The following is a 19,050-nucleotide window of genomic DNA, read 5'->3' on the forward strand; positions in this document are numbered from 1 at the left end:
GCGCGATATATCACACACGATATATCACGTGTGATTGTTTCGTGTAATTTATTCTAATCGCGCAGGAACGTCAGGGTGCGAGCGGTTGCTGAGCAACGGCGTTAATTGCAACAATTAGAAAACTAAAACAATAAACAAAATCGTAAAAAATACTAGACAAATTATGGCCGCGGTAAATTATTTGGGTTTCCGATGGAATCAGTCGCATAAGTACTATAACCCAATCTATAACCCTTATGTCGGAAAAGGAGCAGTTTTATTCACAGGTACAATTGGTATTCGGTCTCTAATTAATGCTAATTGGAATTCCTTCTTGAACCTACTCGTATGACCTTCATTACTCCGTTTAATAATTAACCTATGCAACTTGCAATGAGTGCGAAGGTATCGTTTTACATTTAAGCAAGGTCTGAGCAAGGATGTTGCCATGTTCTCCTAGGTCCAGATGCAATCAAAGATCACAAGACAAAGATATTAAATGCAACAGCAACAGGGATAGGGACACTCTCACCTGAGGGGACAAGTGACCTTGAATACGTCTTACGAGCAGCTAGGGTATGAATTGTCATTCATGTACCAGTGCTGTGTGGTGAAGTACTGCTAGTTGATTAATATGTTGATTAGCTATTAATTAACTTGGATTAATTTAATTTAAAAAATCGCCACTAATTTGCCTCTTTCAGGGTTGTCCACATCCAAGACCAAAATCAGTAAAGGTGATGAAAATAAACGACAAGTTAAACCATTATGACTAAGGAGCACTTTATCAGTAGCTTCATTAGTATTTTAGGCAATTTTAATACATTGTTTTGGTGAATTAAATTAATTAAATCATTTGGGAGTATTTATTGCCAACCAATAGGTTAAATCCATTTCTTATAGGTTGGTGAAATAGGATGGGATGTAGCATCAATAAGAGAAGATCATACTAAGCTTTGGAGAAGCGGGCATCAAATAAAGGTACATAAGTGCTTTGAGTGTTAAAATTTTTTAATCCATTGCAACATAGTTGCATACATTCATTTGCAAAATGTAAGCTAGGCCATTTCTCGATTGTTTATACTCTTTGCAGCTTGGGGAATTCCGTTTAGCGTGTGAGCTTCGACATACACATTTGTACCAGAACCCATGGTAATTGAAGTTATTTATTTGATTGCAGCATTATGCAGCTCATTTTTACCAACTACATTTTTTGCACACTCATTATTCAAAATTTGGTACATTAGGTACCCACCACCAAGGTCAAAGGAGCAAGTAACCAGAATTAATTTAAGAAAAGGTGAGAGTTTCTGATAAAATACAGTTCAAAAAATGTTTGCTGATCAACTTCATGTGATTCATTTGCCAATTGCATGTATATATGCTTTATTTTTTGCAGCAAATGAAAATAGATGCAAAACACAGCCTAATCCTTACAAACATTCACCGTCAGCCTGGCCTAGTTCAACAGACAGTTCATTAACTAACATACGCTTACGACATAAACAGAAGCCGATAACATTGGTGCGGTAAAAAATTGATATGCGGTTTGCAATTGTGTGGTTTGTGTGTGTATGTCGTTTCATTTAAATGCAGCCAATATGCAGGTGTGAATTCTTTCAGAATGTTACAACGAGCACATTCTGTTTTTATTAGTTTATGACTTGTTTTTATAAGTATATTGTACATTTGTACTAGTTTTTTAAGTGATTCCTAACATCTAAGTGGTGAAACTATAGAAAAATATATTCAGGACCAACAGATAGAATTATTAAATAGTTCAATTGGTATGTAATGCTTGGTCAGTTGTGTCACTTGTGTGTGGGTATAAAGTACTAACTACTGAGCTTATTTATTTTTTTTATGCAAAACAAACACTATTGTGCAGTTTTGGAAGCATTTTCAGCTTATGAATAATTGGCCAATAAAAATCGACTTTAGGTTTACATAAGTTAAGTCTTCAATTTTTAATCTTTGATAAAAGTTAAGTCATCAACTTTTATTTGCTTTTACACTTTAATGTAATAACACACCATCTAATTTTGATCCTTCCAAGTTTTTCTAATCTTTCGTGATTGATGTTTGTACAGCAAACCAGTGTTTTTTTTTGTGTTTTGAACAAAATTTAAATATCCCTAACTATGATATACTCCATGCTATTTATCTCATATATACAAACCACATCTTACATTTGCAAATGCACACCAGTTATTGGTTTGGTATTTCCACATGTATAAAGGATGTCCTCAGAAATGCAACTGGAAAACTACCAAAGCAATGGCAAAATTTGGAAACATTGTTAAAATGAATTTTGGTATCCCTTAAATGGCCTACATTTCTGTAAGAAACATAAGGTCACTAGGCACAATGTTTCCAAATTTTCCCATAACTTACAAAACACTATACAAAAATATGTTCTGGTACACACACATCTCAATGAATGAAAACTTGTGTAATATACTATATATTCATACCATTTCAATACAGAAGTTATATTCTAATAATTGGCCTACTTTGTGGTCAAATTTTTGGTAGTTTGGGTGCAACAACCAGTGGGTTACTCTGTTCCAGAAGTTTCCTGCCTTCTGTTTTATAATCATAGTTGCAATTGTGAGTCTCAGCATAGCGATGAGTAGCACAGAATGAGTTGCCACAGCTAAAGCGAAAACAATTGAAAACAGTTGACAATGTGTGCAATAAGTAAAATTAACAGACCCAAAAGTACTACTCACCGACAAGCATATGTTGTCGCTAGACCAGTTTTCTTTCTACAATATGTACATCTGGTTTTCTTCCCAGACACCAGCTGGGGTGGAGGGGGTGGTCGACTCCGCTTCACATCAGTTGTGGAATAAACTGAGGATGAAAACAAAGGCTGATTCAGTCAGTGTCAGGTTATTGAGAAACTTTACTGTGAAATCAAAACTTACGTGTGCCAGCACTACTTTGTTGGGTTCTGTGCACTCTGGATAATGAGTCATTCTGTGAGAAAAATAAAAGCTATTTACATTACATGCTAAAACTTCTATAGCTGCTTTCAAAAGTACAGGAGGGAGCAGTGAGAAAACCAGCTGCCTCCATATACATTGTCATACAGTTCTATCTGTTTCAAGTTACCAACAAGCCACCTACCAACAGACCAGATCGAAGCCTTTCAACAGAAGTCTTTCTTTCTTTCAAAGGTCCAATACTTTTACCACCACTTGTGGTATATCCCTTGCTTTGAGGACCCATATAGGACGCTAACCTTGCTTCTAGTGCGTTATCAGAATGATCATGCTTGCCACCACCATCACAAGACTCTACTGAATTGTTTGATTGTTTTCCAACATTAGGCAAAGGTTTATGTCCATGACTGGTACTTAAGCCATTACTTAAACTCAGTCCATGACTCTTGTTCGATGTATGACCTGTGTTGAATTTATGGTTCATATTCAATCCCCTTTTACTACCACTTTCATGTTCAAAGTGCTTTGAAAGGGTTTTGCTTCGAAATGGAGTATCCTCCGGTGGATTTCGGACAAGCTCAGAAATGTCAATATTGTTAGACTTTTTGTTTTTGTTTACAGGTGGTAAGGTTTTGCCTAAGGAGGATGAAGATTCATGGAGATGAATACTAGTGTTGTTAGCTGTTTGGTGAATGTATGTTGTGCTTGAATTTTCATGAATGTCTTGATGATCACGAAGACTTGAACTTGTACGGTGTAAACTGCAAATAAAAGCAAAAACATTCTGATTTCAAGACTATGCAAACATTTGTATAAAAACCAATATAAAAATTATGGAGAATTTACAACAATTGCAGGTGCTGACTCCCTTTCAACATGATTCTACTGATGGTTTTATTAAAGACGTATTTATCACAGTCACTTAATGTAAACAAGGCATGCCCAAAAACACAGAGCAATTTATTTGTTTACATTTATTGGTTGATTCACGGAGTTCATAAAATATTTTAGTAAACTCTTTGAAAAATGCATAGTTCTAGCTCATTGTCTAATAAAAATTGTAAAATTTGATTGGCGAATTAAAAAACCTCTTGTTTTAAGGACCACTTAAAATTCATGATAATAATATTTCATTGCCCAGCAAAACCATGGTTACAGGAAGTTGGGAGTCTTTCAAGAAGTTTCCTATATTATTTGACAAACCCTATAAATCAACCATTATTACTTGATGTTTTTCTTGAAATGATTCTATTGCTATGACTGCAACATTATATTACATTGCTGACTCACCGTCTCCTGCTTGCTAATGCTGAAGTTGGCTTCTCGCCGGATGGTGGTCGTGGTTGATACTTTGGATGTTTCTCCTTAGATGGAGGGCGGGGCTGATACATTATCCGGGATGCAGGGGGAGGGGAGTGAGGTTGAAATGATACTTGTTCCACAGATGTCCCTCCACCCCGGGACTACAGCAAACAAAATCAATTTAAACATTCATTAGTGAAATGATTAAACATAAAGCTGTGACTTATGCAATCATTACATCATTATGAATAATAATCATAATTACCTTTTTGCTCATATTTAGTGATTGCATTTTACTTTTTAATAGCTTCATTTTGTTCATGGTGACATTATTCTCCTGGATTGTTTCTTGAGGGACTGTCACAGAAGCCTCCTCATCTTCATCATCATAAAGATTGTACAGTGATGTACCACTAAAAAACCCCAGCAAATTTACTACTCAACTTTTTTGCATGGTTGATATTAATATTTTTCGATACTGAACATTCCTACAATCTTGGCCAAAAGTTAATAGGACGGCGCACGCTATCGCGATATCACAACTACTGTGACCAGCTACACTTGCATTTTCGCCGATTCCCCCCCTCTCCCTTTTCAATGTTTGTCCCTAATTAATATATTAATTGTTGTAATGTCGTAAAAATGAAAGTGCATCAGAATTCAACATTGAATGAGGGGAGGAGAGGGGGAGAACGTATTTTTAGAGAAAAAAATGCAATCGTCCCAACCCTTTGGCCAAGATTGTAGTTTAATTCAACAGAACAATGCTGCATCCACCAAGGGAATAAACCTACCTTAGAGAATCAGACAATGGTGTCATTGTACCATCACCTCTGTCAACCACCCTAAACACATTATATTGCTCACCATCCCTAAAATAAAATTTACACATATTAAATTATATATATGACAGTTTTAACAGTATATATATTTGATATTTCAACATGCAGGTTTTGTAAGAATTAATGCCATACCTAAATACTAAGAAGGTCACTTGTCTGTTGTCTTTTGGCAACTTGTCCCAAATCTCATCCCTAAAATATGAATGTTAGTATACAATAAGTACCTAAGCTCAAGCTGTTGCGGTATATTGAAATATAGATAAATATTGTTTTTTCAAAATATTGGTTTATTGATACTGATTTTTTCGGTTTATCAATATTTTAATATACCGGAGATATATCTATTTTTAGTGAAAATCAAAATTTTTAGTGTTAGAAAATCGCCCCAAGTTATTAATGGGTTTTTAACAGTAATTTAATGAATTTAATAATAATTTATTAATGATTTTTTAAGCCCAATTGCACATGCATGGCAATTGTTGGCTGTTGTTTAGTTTCAATACAATGCATTTCATGCATTTTTTATGTTTGTAGTACCAATTTCTAAAATTCTATTTTCTATGCATTTTTCATAAATAGGGGAAAAAATAATGAAATAATGATATTTATCAATACTTTTTTTCAATATATGGATATCTGTTTTTTTAATATCGCAACAGCCTAAGTTTATGTGATGAAACAGCTTTAGTCCATTTTAGGAAAAAAATTTTAGTTGCAACCATTTCCATGCCAATTCAATTCTGTTAAAAATTGTAAAATCAAAATGTAAATCAATGTGAAGTGTACCTGTTTGCTTCAACATATTCTGCCATCTCTCGAAGAGAATTATCCTCAACAGGAACTAAAAACATATATCAACAAGGCATTGGAATATATCAAAAAGGCATTTACCTGGCATGTTTACATTACCAGCTGCACCTCAGGTTTAAAGGGGGGTTACAGTCGCTTCCGCTCATATAACAATGGGTAGTCTACTCGTTTCAAGATTGCTCAAATTTTGCATGTTTCATTACTTTCAAATATCTCTAAACATGAACTCTCTCGTATTCATTTAGAAGTATAGCAAACTAAAAGCATGTCAAATATTCTGAAAACTCTTGATATTTTAGGAAATATATGGATTCAAAATGTAAACATTGAAGCATTTATATTTACATTACGGAATGCAGCCCACCTATATAAAAAGCCCACCTATATAAAAACATTACCTCTTTTCATATTAATTGGTCCCCCTCGCATTGCCAGAACCAGCTGTAAAGTTGCACCATCATTTATACTGAAATAGATTATAATATATGTCAGCAATTATTTTGAAAATATGTTAAGTAAATATACAACAATATATTAAGTATGTCAAACATTTTAGTTTGGATAGGGAGGGAAGTTTTATGCTAAAATAGAGGAAAAATATCAAAACTCACTCATAATCATGAAGGCAGTAATCATCTTCAAGTTCAACAGATCTCCAAATCAAATGCTGTTGAGATATTGGAATACCTAAACATACAAAAAGCCAAAAAGTTGAATGAAACTGCTGCCTTCCTTGCCCGCAACAAGTGCTTAGAATGCAACAAGAGATGCAAACATGTTTGGGGCAAGAAGCAGCAGAGAGAAGATATCCACAAGAATGGAATCCAGGTTACAAAAACAGTACTTAGTTATATATTCAATAATATGATTAGTCTAATGAGACAAAGAGTCTGCCTACATGAGAGCATTTCTTGATGTTTTCACTGCACTTTCATAGAATATGGCTTTTAATTAGGATGTGCTTAACAATATGTGATGTGGAGTTAATTGTAATGGGAATCCATTTTGAATTTGATAATAGTTGTGACTGTTTACACCAACATTCTTGATCTGCAAAACTTTTAATTATCAAATGTTTCTCAATCCATGGAAATTTGAATTTATCTAGTGTTTCTCATCATGTCTGCATATTAGACTGAACTGAGCAATTCTGTCACAAGCACATGGAAATTTTTTTTGTCTATGGTGAACATTTACATTAAAACTTTATTATTATTTGGATTTTTAGGTGATTTTTAAAAATATCATCAGTTTGCATAATAATGAGGCACTGAGCAATATAAAATGTCTTTGTCACATTCCTGGCCTAAAGCCAAGATGTGGTTCACTGATATTGTAAACAATGTCAATACTTGGCAATAACTTAATATAATGTATATAATGTATATAAGGCAACCTCAAAACACTCAATATAACCATATGATAAAAATATTATGAGAAATGAAAAGTGATCATGGTAACTACTTTCAAGAAACTTATGTTTCAATGGTAGTGTACAGAAAACCTAATTCTTAAGCCATGATTTCCCAGTAGATCTTTGTTTAACAAGAAATTTACAAAATCATGTCAATTTGAACAGTATAAATTATGGTTTGATCAATGCTGAATTAAGGCAGGATGCAAGAGCTTGGTATGTAAAAACAACAACAGACAACATAGTTATGCAATAACCAAATAACTTTTTAATATATACTTTTTAACATATAAACATATGGCACACATATAGAGTTTCGATGAATGATTTGTAACATATACCAATCCTACTGTATTTTATTTGCAAAAGGTTTCCCAACACACTCAGTGTATTTGTCTGCAGGTTGTAAAAACTACATTGTTTGTCACACAGTGCAAGGTGGAAAGGTGAAATGTACCATTTTTTCTTAATTGTCATATTCATTTTGTTGGGGGTTTTTATATTGCCTGTCTCCAAAGAAAAAGTACCCATTTTTTTGCTTGATTTCTTAAAAAAATACCATATAGATAATCTAAGATTTCTGCAATATATCATAAAGGAACTAGCTGCCTACATTGTTTTTGCACTGTGACATTTCCAGTTTACTGTATTAATTAATTTGCTCCTATATAACCCTCAAGCTGATATAGTTTTGAAGTCAACTACAGCCTTGATCACCATTTCCTACCCAAAATAAGCACTTGGATTCACCAATGTTGGTACAATTACAAAAAGCAATCGCCATTATAACACTATTATTTTTAAGCAGATGCAAAACATTGCACAAAGCAACAATTTGATATTGTATAACTTGTAAACATGTTGTGGTCAAAGGATAATAAAATTGAGAATTAACAAATTATGAAAACATCTCTTGTTTTAAACAAAGTTATACTCCTTATTCCACTTCATTCTATAGGGTTTAATAAAGCCCATAAAATCCCTATGACTCGATTGGAAACAGTTACATTTTATACTGAAGTAGGTTTAATAATTAAAAGACAAATTATAAATATGCTATACATAAAGGGCAAAGCAAGCTTAGTAGTTCTAATGCCAACCCTTTTGTTTACTATGTAAAATAATTCAGATCAAATTTATATCGGTGCAAATTTCGAACGGCAAAAGATGGGAATTATATTAAAATATGACGGTCAATTGAATTTTGTATTAGGCTCTGATAATAGGCTGTTTCTAAAAACCTTAAAATACAAAATTCTGAGGTATATTTTAATACAGTCATTAAGACAATATCTCGAAAGCTATGTAATATCTATCCTTTTGCGAACGAAATACTGGGAAAACACAATGGAAGTCCTGTTTTTATAGCGAGAAAGTGTCGCAAAAGTTTGTAAAACACTAAACAATTGCACCGACATATTTACGAAATTATTGAGGCATCAATTCGATTTTCAACTCACCTTCCAGTCGTTGGATCTTGGCTTTAACGTTCATTATCGTCTCAAAAGGATTCACGCGTAGTTCAAATGCCGTTCCAGTGAGTGTTTCGATAAACAGGTCCATGAAGGGGACCAAAATTAGCCGTGTTTTAGGGCGATCGATTAGATCACAACACAAACTCGGCTTAAAATGTTCGCCGTTTCGCGGCCTATATATTCTTCCTTTTACGTCATATTTGCCAGGAATACAACCTCAGCCATTTGATATTGCTCTCGAAATTACGTTTCCCACATAACGTGAAGAAAGACGGAAAAGAATGCAGCAAAAACAACACGTTTTCAAGTCAAGTACACTTCGCAATAAAATTCGCCACAAAATTATGTAGTTCCAATCCCCAGTGACGTCACGTTACTATGACAACAAAACCCTTAAAAGAGAGAATCTAGAAAACATTGACCCGCCTTCGCGCGCGAAATTTGCCATTTTTAGGCACAAAATCCCCCCCCCCCTTTTTGCGTGAGTTGTTAAGCTAGTTTAACTACAAACGATGTAGCAGGTAAATAGTTTCAATGTGCAAATTTAAGTTAAGCGAAAGCAGTTCACAATGCGTGCTCACAGGCCTAAATTGAGCTATAATTTCCTGGTAAATTGCCGTAACGTCACAGAGATTCATTGCCGTCCGTTTCCTTTTCGTGTTTCGCCTAAGTCTGTAAGTCACGAAATCCTTTGAGCGTACAAAACTCACGAAAGAAAACAAAGAGACACTGTTCAACAGCTTAACGCAGCCTGGCTTGTCTCGTGCAAGTAATATTCCCACAGTTCAGACATTCTTCACTTTAAGCTTCTAGTTTTCAGTTTTTATAAAAAGGTAGCTAATGCCCAAGATGCGGGAATGCGTTATGCGGTTTTGTTAGACATTAGAATTATTATTAAAAATTACTATTATGTATAAAGGGTTTGAATTACATCAGTAATACGGGCCAATAAGGTATACTATAAACTACTTTATTGGTTATTTTAATGACATATTGTAGTAAAAATGAGTCTTACAGAGGACAAAAGCACAAAAATTACCAAAACGTACATGTTTTTATTTAAAACCATACTTAGAGTTAAAAAATTATAAACGACTATCCAGCGGCAATTAATGTTATATGATTATAGTAGATTAACAAGCAGATTAACTACAAGAGTTTACAACAACATCAAAACGTTAGAAAACTTAATCCTAATTCAAGTCAAAATGCAATGTAAGCTAGCAGTATTTCAATACTGATCGTAAAAAAGACCCCATCTCATGCGACATCCGCCCCCTCTGTTGTCGGTGTCATCTCTGTAGTAAGGGGTCCAGTTGTTAGCTTTGGCGCAAAGCTTTCGAGCAGCCCCACCGCCACACTGACCACCATTGCCGTCTGGATACCATTCGTAGCACAGCTTGATATTCCTTGCCCATCCATCATGCACTGATGGCAATTTGAGTTGCCAAGACATTCTGCACCCCCCTGAGCGACTATCAGTGTCATCCACATAGACCGGCGTATGATAACCCACCCGAGCACAGAGCAGGCGAGCTGCCCCACCACCACACTGACCTCCGTCACCATCCGGATACCATCTATAGCAGATTTGCACGCTCTTGAACCACGATGGACTGTAAGGTGATTTGATAGCCCAGCTCATAAAACATCCTCCCCCTCTGTTGTCCGTGTCGTCTCGGTAATATTGTGTGGCTGCATTGACGTTCGCGCAAAGATCAGTGGGTTCGCCAGCACCGCACTGGCCATTGTTGCTTGGGGACCATTTGTAACACAGCTTAGTGTGGGCCAAGAACCAGACAGGAACCTTGGGTGTCTTGCAGTCGAATCCACCAGAACCACAGAGGTATTTGGCTGACTTGCACGAGTGTTTACAGCAATCGCCTCCATCGAATTTGTAAGTGGCACTGTTGCACGCGAAATCACACCACCCATCGCTGCTCCAACTGTTGTAACACACTGAACGTTTTGCGCGTAAATGAACTGAAAAACGAAAGAAAAACATACTGTTGGAATACGGTTGGTTTCCGTTGGCAACTTGCAAATAGATAAACAGGACAGCAAGACAAAGGCACAAAGCGGTCTTTGGCTCTGGCTGAAATTAATTAATTACTCCGCCTGCGTATGCGCAGCGGAGTCTTAAAATGCCATGGTCTTTTTTCCTTTTCGTCGTCGTAGTTGTCGTAGTTTTGGGCGACAAAGTTGGCATATCTACAGGTAACCCAAAACATTTTGACCGAGAAGCCCTGGGTTACACGGATGAATTATGTACATCAGTTAGCATTTAGGGAGGTTTGGGGGTGATTTTGTGCAATGTTTATTTTTGATTTTTCTTCGTGTCCTTGTGCCTCGTGTTTGAATCGACGTTCTTCCCTTGTGAAAAATTGAAAAATATGAATGTCGAATTGAAAGAGCTTTCAGAACCATGTTCAACAACTACAAAGGTAAGTTGTTAAGATTTAGATCGTATTCATATGCTGTGGCGGTAATTGCATATTAGTAAACCCAAGATTTTCTGTTTTATAGTTGATTTAGTGATTCACGTTGACGTAGTGTTTTAATACAAAGTACAAACTAGGTATATACAAAGTACTGTTTGCTCTCAGAAATTATACATACTACAAGTTTAGCGACCCTGCATGCTTAAGAATTCGATATTTCTATTTACTAGAGTCTATTAATTTTAAATGTATAAATGATTACAAAGCCTAGTCGAATTGTAATCAGGACCCAACATTTTGACAATCCAGTCTTTGGCAGGTGACATCATCCCTTGGGTATCTAAGAAGCTTTGATTCCAGCTTTAGATCACCCCTGATGAAGACAGTAGACTGGACTGTCGAAACATTAGGTCCTGATTACAATTTGACCAGGCTTTGTGATCATTTATATAAACCAGAGTAGCGAGCGATAACAGGGTTAAAAGGGGGTATTAAAACTGTTCCTATTATAGGATTGATTTGCCAAACTTATAAAACTTTATTTTTGTTCTAATTTACAGGTTTTGGTGCTCATTTGCAGGAAGTTGCAAAAAAAATTAATGTCCCTGAGTGTGAATTCCATGAATGCACATTAGAATACCAAGTCACATTTGAATACCAAGTCACATTTGAACTTTAAATGCCAACTTACCTTTGAATGCCAACAATGAAGTTACAATGAATAAAGTTATATTAATTAATGAAGTTACATCAGTAAACAAAGTTAAGCAACTGAATGAAGTTATATCATTAAATAAAGTTACATCAATGAATAAAGATGCATTAATAAATAATTTCATATTAATGAATACAAAATGTATAACAAAAAATCCCAAAAGTATGACAGACAACAGTTTGACAGGCAACAGTACAAAAAGCACCTCATTTTGTCACCTGTAGTGTTTCCTCACCTGCAGGCGGAGTAACGCCTTGAGCAGGCGTCTTGTTTGAAAACGTCTTACCTACATGCCCTTCATTAGCGGCTCTGGCGTTCTGATGAAAAATTAAAAGAAGGCAATTATACATCGCAAGGATTAAGAAGGAGAGAATTTAGTCGCGTATAGCGCATTCAGTGGATTATTCTCTACGAATCAAGATTATTCTCTACGAATACGCATTAAATCTATGGGATTTCACGGGCATGGAATTAGGTTCATCCATAGGCGTACGGGCATATTTTTTTTAGGGGGGCTGCGCTCAATTTGCCCGAATGACATGACGTCATAGATTTTGTGACGTCATCATAAAATTATATAATCTGAGAAGACTACAAATGAAAGGATTTCCTTTGAAGATTGACAGACGTAATATAAAAAGAAATATCATCCCTAGCCATTTAAATTCTAAACTAAATATATTCATTACGATTTACAACGAAAGAAAAAGTGACTAACATAATAACATTTTATTTGATATATGAAATTCCGTCATGTTTTGCACTAGACATGCAAGGAATTTAGTTTTGTAAAACTATAATCTAGACTAGAAGAAATATGATTTACGATTACGTCGCTGTCCAAAAATGTCAATTATCTTTTCCATATCGTTCTTTAAAGTACTATTTGCATAAGCTCTCTCAATATTGATAAGGGCAATGCTGTTTAAGCGTTTTTGCCCCATTGTACTTCGAAGATAGGTTTTCAAGCGGCGAAGAGCGCTAAAAGATCTCTCAGCAGAGCAGGATGTTGCAGGGATCGTGGCCAGAATCGAAAATACTTTGTAAGCAACAGGAAGAACTTCATGAACACCATTTTCAAACATTTTCCTCACAATTTCAGCGGCGTTTTTTCTTTCAGGATCAGGGTTATCAGCATCAATATTCTCATAGACGTTTTTCTCACTGCCAAGAAGCTCACTGTCGATACTATAGAAGTCTGATACCAACTCAATATTCTTCATGGTCGGAGAGCTGCTGAAGACTATGTCTGCAAGTGCCAATAGCACCTCTTGATCATTACCTTCAAATCTATATTTCATCTCCGCGACAATCCTGTCAATGCTTAGGTAGTAACATGTGATACGATAGTGGTCTTCCACTGTTCGGTACTCCACTTCTGCATTCACTTCAGGCATTTCGCCGACAAGTGTCTGCAGCCGGCGTGATGGCTGTTTGAGTCTTGGTACCTTTGCATCTTTGAAATTGAAATCAGTACCCTCAATTTGTTCCTTGATTTTGTCTGCCATGATTTCAGCGCGCGACCACAAGAGATCAAAATTTTCCTGGGTACGACATTCACTTAGTGTTTTGATCACGCCATCAACACTCTTCTTTGCCGTTACGACATCCATCTGCTTTCCTTGTAGGTATCTGCTCAAACCATCGGTGTTGGACAAAACAACCTTTAATACCATCAAACCAAAAACGAATCGAAAGTCACAAATCGAGTTAAGTAGGGAATTGCTGTCATTGTACGTCTTCGGATCACGATCTTTTGAGAGTGAGAGAAGAGCCTCGATGATCTTAGGCATTTGGTTTACCACTGCCTTTACAGCTGCCCAGCGACAAGACCATCTAGTAGCGCTCTGCGATTTAATTGTCAGTTTAAAATCTTCGCCCTCATCTTCGACTTCGATATCCTTGAAGATAGCGTGGCGTTTGGGACTTCCTTCCAAAAAATTATGGAGACTCTGGATCACGCCTAAAGCTTTCTGAAGTGGCTCAATTGTGGTCATAGTATCTTGTAGCGCCAAGTTAAGCCGATGTCCATGGCAATGAACGTAGATACTAAGAGGTGAACACTCCTTCATACGTGCGGCAAGCCCTTTACGAGCGCCACTCATATTTGCAGCGCCATCAAAGCATTCTGCAACTATGTCTTCTAACTTCAACTCCAGCTTGCTAATGGCTGTCTTCACTAGCTCATATAATACTTCCCCTTCCGTGGATTTAGTTGAATAGAAACCAATAAATGTCTCTTTAGTTTCGCCATTGAAAACATATCTAAGGAAAATGGATACTTGCTCTGTTCGACTGATATCTGCTGTTTCGTCTACAACTATTCCGTAATAGTCGCTACTTCTCGCTTCAGCTGCTATCCTCTCAAGCATGACGTTTGCTACTATTTCTAGTAGTTCATTTTGAACAACAGGCGATGTCCACTGAGCATGTAACTGGAGCTGGCTTTGCAGTTTAGACCTCAGCCAAGGCAAATCGTTGCATCTTATGCAAAGTAACTCGAGAAAGTTCCCTCGATTTATGTCAGATACCTCCCATATATCATTCCGGGTCTCTTCATGACCTCTAATCGCAACATTCTGTTGCGCAGTATACATCAAGGATTGTATGATTACTTTTAAGTATTGTCTGTTACTGGCAACCTGGTCCTTGTGTGCAGTACTCAGCTGCTGTAGGACGGAAGTTTTGTTTCTCTGCATTGCTTTGAACTGAAGCCATCTTGCCATAGACCTGACATGGTTCTCGCTCTTGCCGTGTTTTGCTAGCTTTGCTGACTTCTTCCAATTCTTAAACACAAATGAAGTATCTTTCCCAAATTCCACGCAGGCAAAACACACGCATGCATCCTTATCCACTTCATAACTTATCCACGGATACTTCTTGTACCATTCAGATTGAAATCTTCGCACAAATGTTTCATTGCCGAATTTCTTGCAGGATACTCCGCTAATATAGGCTGTTTTGGGGCGTGAAGGGACGAAATCTGTTCTGTATTTTCACTGGGAATGGAAACCTTTTCAGGCTGTTCGTCTAGAATATGTGCTGGTGAACTAAGATCATCCATTGGTGTAGCTGCTAGAATACTAGACATCGTCATTGATTCTGGTGTAACATTTTCGCTATCTGTCACTGTATTCTGTTCACTATTTTCTCTGAGCTGTGACAATGCATTTAATTCAACATCATCAATGAACGCCGTTATTGGTTCTTTGCTCACGAGTTCCTTCACATTTTTGTCCGGCAGATCTTCATCAAAAGACACTGTGGCTGCAAAGTCTTTACTACCACTCGATTCAGTTCCAGGTTGGGTTATGTCATACTGCAGGTCATCGTCCTTGGTTGTCATGTTACTTTTTAGAAAGAAATTACTGATTTTCGACTGGGATGAGTCTGATGATTCCATTACTGGATGGCATTTTACTTTTTTACCATTATGAACCAATCGAGAATGCACCTCTTGATAATCACTATCGATTTCCTTATTGCATTCCTCGCACCGAACACGGTGTCGGTACCGCCTTTTACGAGATGCCATACGCTTTATTAGAGCTTGGTTATTGAGTTTTGTAATATTCCAGGCGATTATTTATATAGCGACGAAGCGGTCAAAAAAGATAAAGGCCTGAGGAAAGACTAGTGTAAGTTTACTTCACATGCACACACATGTGGTTTAGATCCAACTCTATTATTCAATATTTCGCATTTGGTATTTATGCTCTCGTTCCATAGGGCGTGTACGCTTCCTTTATTATCTAGAATGCTATATTTATTATCAACTGCTATATTTATATATTAATCTCGGACGCACTTGCAATTGGTGCATCCGCGGCAGCTTACTTTTCCTTATTCTATTAGTATTAGCCTATATTTACATTTAATCCATTATCCGATATCCGTTACACTAGTCTAAACCGTGTGGTATAAAATTACTTATCCGATTGTGATCAAAACCAAATCCGGTTAATTTATAGCACTTAACCTTTAATAAAGGTTAATTTGACGCACATGCTTGAACCAGTTATGCGATCTATGCTAATATACACAACAGTTTCAGTTTAGCGTTATTGGGTGAATAGATTCCCCGTGTAATCACCAGACCGTCGTAACGTCTTTGCCCGAATGACAAGACTCTTTTTGCCCGAATAGATTAATTCCCCCAAAAAATTGGGGGGCTGCAGCCCCCCAGCCCCACCCCCCCGTACGCCTATGGGTTCATCCCACTAAAGGTAAAACGGCCTCTGCTTTCTTCTCGAAACGCGAGTAACAGAGGAGGTTGGACAAGCGGGCCGCAAATATATAATTCCACGCGCGAGTCGGGATCTCATTGACTCTGACTGTCGTGGAGAGAACATCTCTCTCACTAAAAATATCGAAGTATACGCAGTGGCAACCACCTTTTTAATTTAATAGAAAGTTCTGCTAATGTAACTTTTAATATAATCTATTAAGCGAGGCTGTTTATTCCATTCGGATGACGGATGTTATTCAAATTTCAACCATGATCAAAACAAGCGCTGTGACAGTTTAAATTACTATACTTATTATTCGGTAAAATTTCTTTGTTGTTCTCAGAATTGTACTTTCATACTGAATACGTACATTGTATATATTTAATTCGGCTATCAGGCTGTTTGTACCTTGTTTATAGCTGTTTGAATGTGCAAACTGTAGTTAAATATTTATTTTTTCATTTTACATAATTAGAGAGAACAGTGCATCAAATAAAAAAAATTCTTATGATTTTGTAGAAAGAGACCTAGTTACTTATATGGTTGGCTTACTTACTTATATGGTTGTGCAAATGAGATGGATCATTCCGAAGATACTGATTATCGCAGAATTTGTGGATATATAATTATTGGAACTGGGTATATGTTATCTACTAAGGAAAAAAGTAAACCACTGCAAACAATTTTCTAGTTAACCAAAATTGTAAATATTCCCTCAATAAACTTACTGCTGTTTGCAAGCTACCATGAGATGTTTTGCGAAACGTTGCTCGTTTCAAGGTCAAACGTTGATTGGTCATTTAGAAACGTCAACGATTTCCGGTCAAACCCGAATTTTTGAAACGTAAATAAACATGAAAAATTTAGCACGTCTCATGGTAACTTGCAAACAGCAGTATTAAATTAACAATAGAAAAATGTTTCTTTTTTATTGTTATTGCATTGATCAAAACTTCACAATTATTATATATGTTGAATGATGCATAGTAACACACACTAAAAAATTGGCCCATGTCAGAAACAATTGGCTTGTGATTTGTGCAAATCATGATTATCCTCACTCTAAGTATGAACATTTGAAAAAGGCTGTAGCATTGCCACATACGACATACCTTTGCATGTATATGATGCTTGTAGAAATGATATAGACACATAATTTTTATGATTATGCTTAATTATTAATTAAGAACAACAAACATGTATATAATTGATAATGTCAACAATATATGTCCAGTCCATGCAGTATTCTGTGAAGATATTATATTCAAATGGACTTGTTAGCACACTAAAGTTGACGATGTTAAGGAATAATTGTTGTTCATTCGACAAAAATCCCAGGATAAGCTCGTTTGAAACACGTAAACGATCCAGTCGCTCATCACCAAAAACAGCAATGTAAGAAAAAAGCAATTTCATACTTTAAAAAAAAATATTGAAAATAGCACAAACTAGAAGGGCAATTTTTCTTGAAATTATTGACACCATTTTCGCGAACGTGAATTTGACAACAGTCAATTCAACGGCTAATATCACCGGGATCACTCCAGCAGCCTTGAAGCTTATATGATTGTGTTTCGAATTGCCAAGAATGAAGAAAATCGAATCATGGGAATTCTAGATATTTCATTTTAAATCTTGTAAACAGATTTACACCTAAGTCGACCATAATTTCGCGGGGAGTCGACCAAGTTCAAGCCTCAATATAAGACTAGAATATATAAACATTTACCTCTGAGATTTTCGCAGAAACCGCTAGATCTTTACTTCTTCTGTAACTGCACTTAAAATTTACTCGAAAATGTGAATATTAATATTTTTTCTCGATTTATTTCGCGATGAATGAAAAAATTATGGCTGAAATTTTTCTAAAACGCGATGAGAAAATAGAGCGATCTCATTGGTCGAGAGCTCACGTGACAACTTGCTAATTAGCCTTTCTCACGATGACGTTTTGGGGTACTTTCAATTTTCTGAAATGGGTTTAAAAATTATGTTTAAACATCAAAAGCAATATTTTTAGAATAAACAGACCATTTAAAGAATAAATTCAGCCTAAAATTAAAGACAGTCGCCGTTACCAAGTCTTACGCTCACGGTTTTTGAAAAAAGTACCCCAAAAACGGTGGCATATTTGTCATCGTCTTATAATGACGTCAAACGCGGAAAGTCTGATGTTACACGAAATTCAATTGGCTCCACAAAACTATCCAGCCAATCAAACGTCGTGTAACATCAGACTTTCCGCGTTTGACATCATTATGAAAAAGGTCTATTGCTTGTCCAACCTCCTCTGCGCGGTAATTAAACGCCCGAAAAGCATATTTTATACCATATCCGCATTTTACCCGATTGGGTAAAACGCGGATATGACGTTTAAAATTTATTTTATTGAAAAGTAAGTTATCCGTCCGTCCGTCGCTATCCGTCCGTATCCGCGTTTTACCCCAACCCGTAATGAAGTATCCTTTTTTCCGTAGTTCGTCTGCATCCGTATTTACTCACAGAAGGAATGAAAGATGATGCGTCAAGCCGAACTACCCATGGAAATTCGTCTAAATAGACGAACTATGCAGATAATTCGTCTTGACGGATGATCCGATGATCCGTCTGCTTGCCTGTGTTTATACACAGACAAACTAGAAGACGCACTATCTTTTATGATTCGTCTCTAGTATAAATCGGGCCATTAACTTAGTAAAATACTTACCTCCGTTTCCTGTATAGCAATAACAGTCGTTAAGAGAGAAAAAGAAAGGATCCGCGTTAACAAATATACACGCATGATGAAACAGAATATTTGTTATATAGATTATAGTAGATTTTCAAATTGCTTCACATATGGGCACAGTATAAAACGTAGCGGTCGTCGCGTTTGAGAGACAGAATGGTTAGCAC

At 36.3% G+C, this 19,050-nt stretch overlaps 3 protein-coding genes across 3 annotated transcripts; 1 reads left to right on the top strand and 2 right to left on the bottom strand.

Moving 5' to 3' along the window:
* Positions 1-134: 134 nt before the first annotated feature.
* LOC114530969 (uncharacterized protein C4orf45-like) lies at positions 135-1,774 on the top strand. The gene is made up of 7 exons (XM_028552595.1): positions 135-266; positions 440-555; positions 684-716; positions 883-960; positions 1,073-1,131; positions 1,227-1,279; positions 1,379-1,774. The coding sequence occupies exons 1-7, from the start codon at positions 164-166 to the stop codon at positions 1,510-1,512; spliced, it is 576 nt and encodes a 191-aa protein (XP_028408396.1). The 5' UTR covers positions 135-163; the 3' UTR covers positions 1,513-1,774.
* A 16-nt stretch (positions 1,775-1,790) lies between these two features.
* Positions 1,791-9,119, bottom strand: LOC114530968 (AN1-type zinc finger protein 4-like). The gene is made up of 12 exons (XM_028552594.1): positions 8,756-9,119; positions 6,493-6,568; positions 6,280-6,347; positions 5,858-5,912; positions 5,204-5,263; positions 5,024-5,101; positions 4,495-4,642; positions 4,218-4,390; positions 3,112-3,688; positions 2,910-2,961; positions 2,712-2,835; positions 1,791-2,635 (listed from the first exon to the last, which is right to left on the bottom strand). The coding sequence occupies exons 1-12, from the start codon at positions 8,856-8,858 to the stop codon at positions 2,500-2,502; spliced, it is 1,650 nt and encodes a 549-aa protein (XP_028408395.1). The 5' UTR covers positions 8,859-9,119; the 3' UTR covers positions 1,791-2,499.
* A 727-nt stretch (positions 9,120-9,846) lies between these two features.
* Positions 9,847-19,028, bottom strand: LOC114530954 (perivitellin-2 67 kDa subunit-like). Its single transcript, XM_028552578.1, has 3 exons — positions 18,863-19,028; positions 12,213-12,243; positions 9,847-10,753 (listed from the first exon to the last, which is right to left on the bottom strand). Exons 1-3 carry the CDS (start codon positions 18,935-18,937, stop codon positions 10,002-10,004), a joined length of 858 nt encoding a protein of 285 aa, XP_028408379.1. The 5' UTR covers positions 18,938-19,028; the 3' UTR covers positions 9,847-10,001.
* Positions 19,029-19,050: the final 22 nt, after the last annotated feature.

This window comes from Dendronephthya gigantea, unplaced genomic scaffold, assembly GCF_004324835.1.
Source record: "Dendronephthya gigantea isolate DGI-Jeju-01 unplaced genomic scaffold, DenGig_1.0 000067F, whole genome shotgun sequence".
Classification (NCBI taxonomy): domain Eukaryota; kingdom Metazoa; phylum Cnidaria; class Anthozoa; order Malacalcyonacea; family Nephtheidae; genus Dendronephthya; species Dendronephthya gigantea.

Bases quoted from the DNA above. Each gene is read 5' to 3' on its own strand.
- LOC114530969 (XM_028552595.1), top strand. From the start codon at position 164: ATGGCCGCGGTAAATTATTTGGGTTTCCGATGGAATCAGTCGCATAAG. The intron at 1,132-1,226 runs GTAATTGAAGTT...TTGGTACATTAG, and splicing joins CATTTGTACCAGAACCCATG to GTACCCACCACCAAGGTCAA. The intron at 1,280-1,378 runs GTGAGAGTTTCT...TATTTTTTGCAG, and splicing joins CAGAATTAATTTAAGAAAAG to CAAATGAAAATAGATGCAAA.
- LOC114530968 (XM_028552594.1), bottom strand. From the start codon at position 8,858: ATGGACCTGTTTATCGAAACACTCACTGGAACGGCATTTGAACTACGC. The intron at 4,391-4,494 runs GTAATTATGATT...TGTTTGCTGTAG, and splicing joins CACTAAATATGAGCAAAAAG to TCCCGGGGTGGAGGGACATC. The intron at 2,962-3,111 runs GTAGGTGGCTTG...TTTTTCTCACAG, and splicing joins GGCTTCGATCTGGTCTGTTG to AATGACTCATTATCCAGAGT.
- LOC114530954 (XM_028552578.1), bottom strand. From the start codon at position 18,937: ATGCGTGTATATTTGTTAACGCGGATCCTTTCTTTTTCTCTCTTAACG. The intron at 12,244-18,862 runs GTAAGTATTTTA...ATTTTTCATCAG, and splicing joins TTGCTATACAGGAAACGGAG to AACGCCAGAGCCGCTAATGA. The intron at 10,754-12,212 runs GTAAGACGTTTT...TTCGTTTTTCAG, and splicing joins CGCTAATGAAGGGCATGTAG to TTCATTTACGCGCAAAACGT.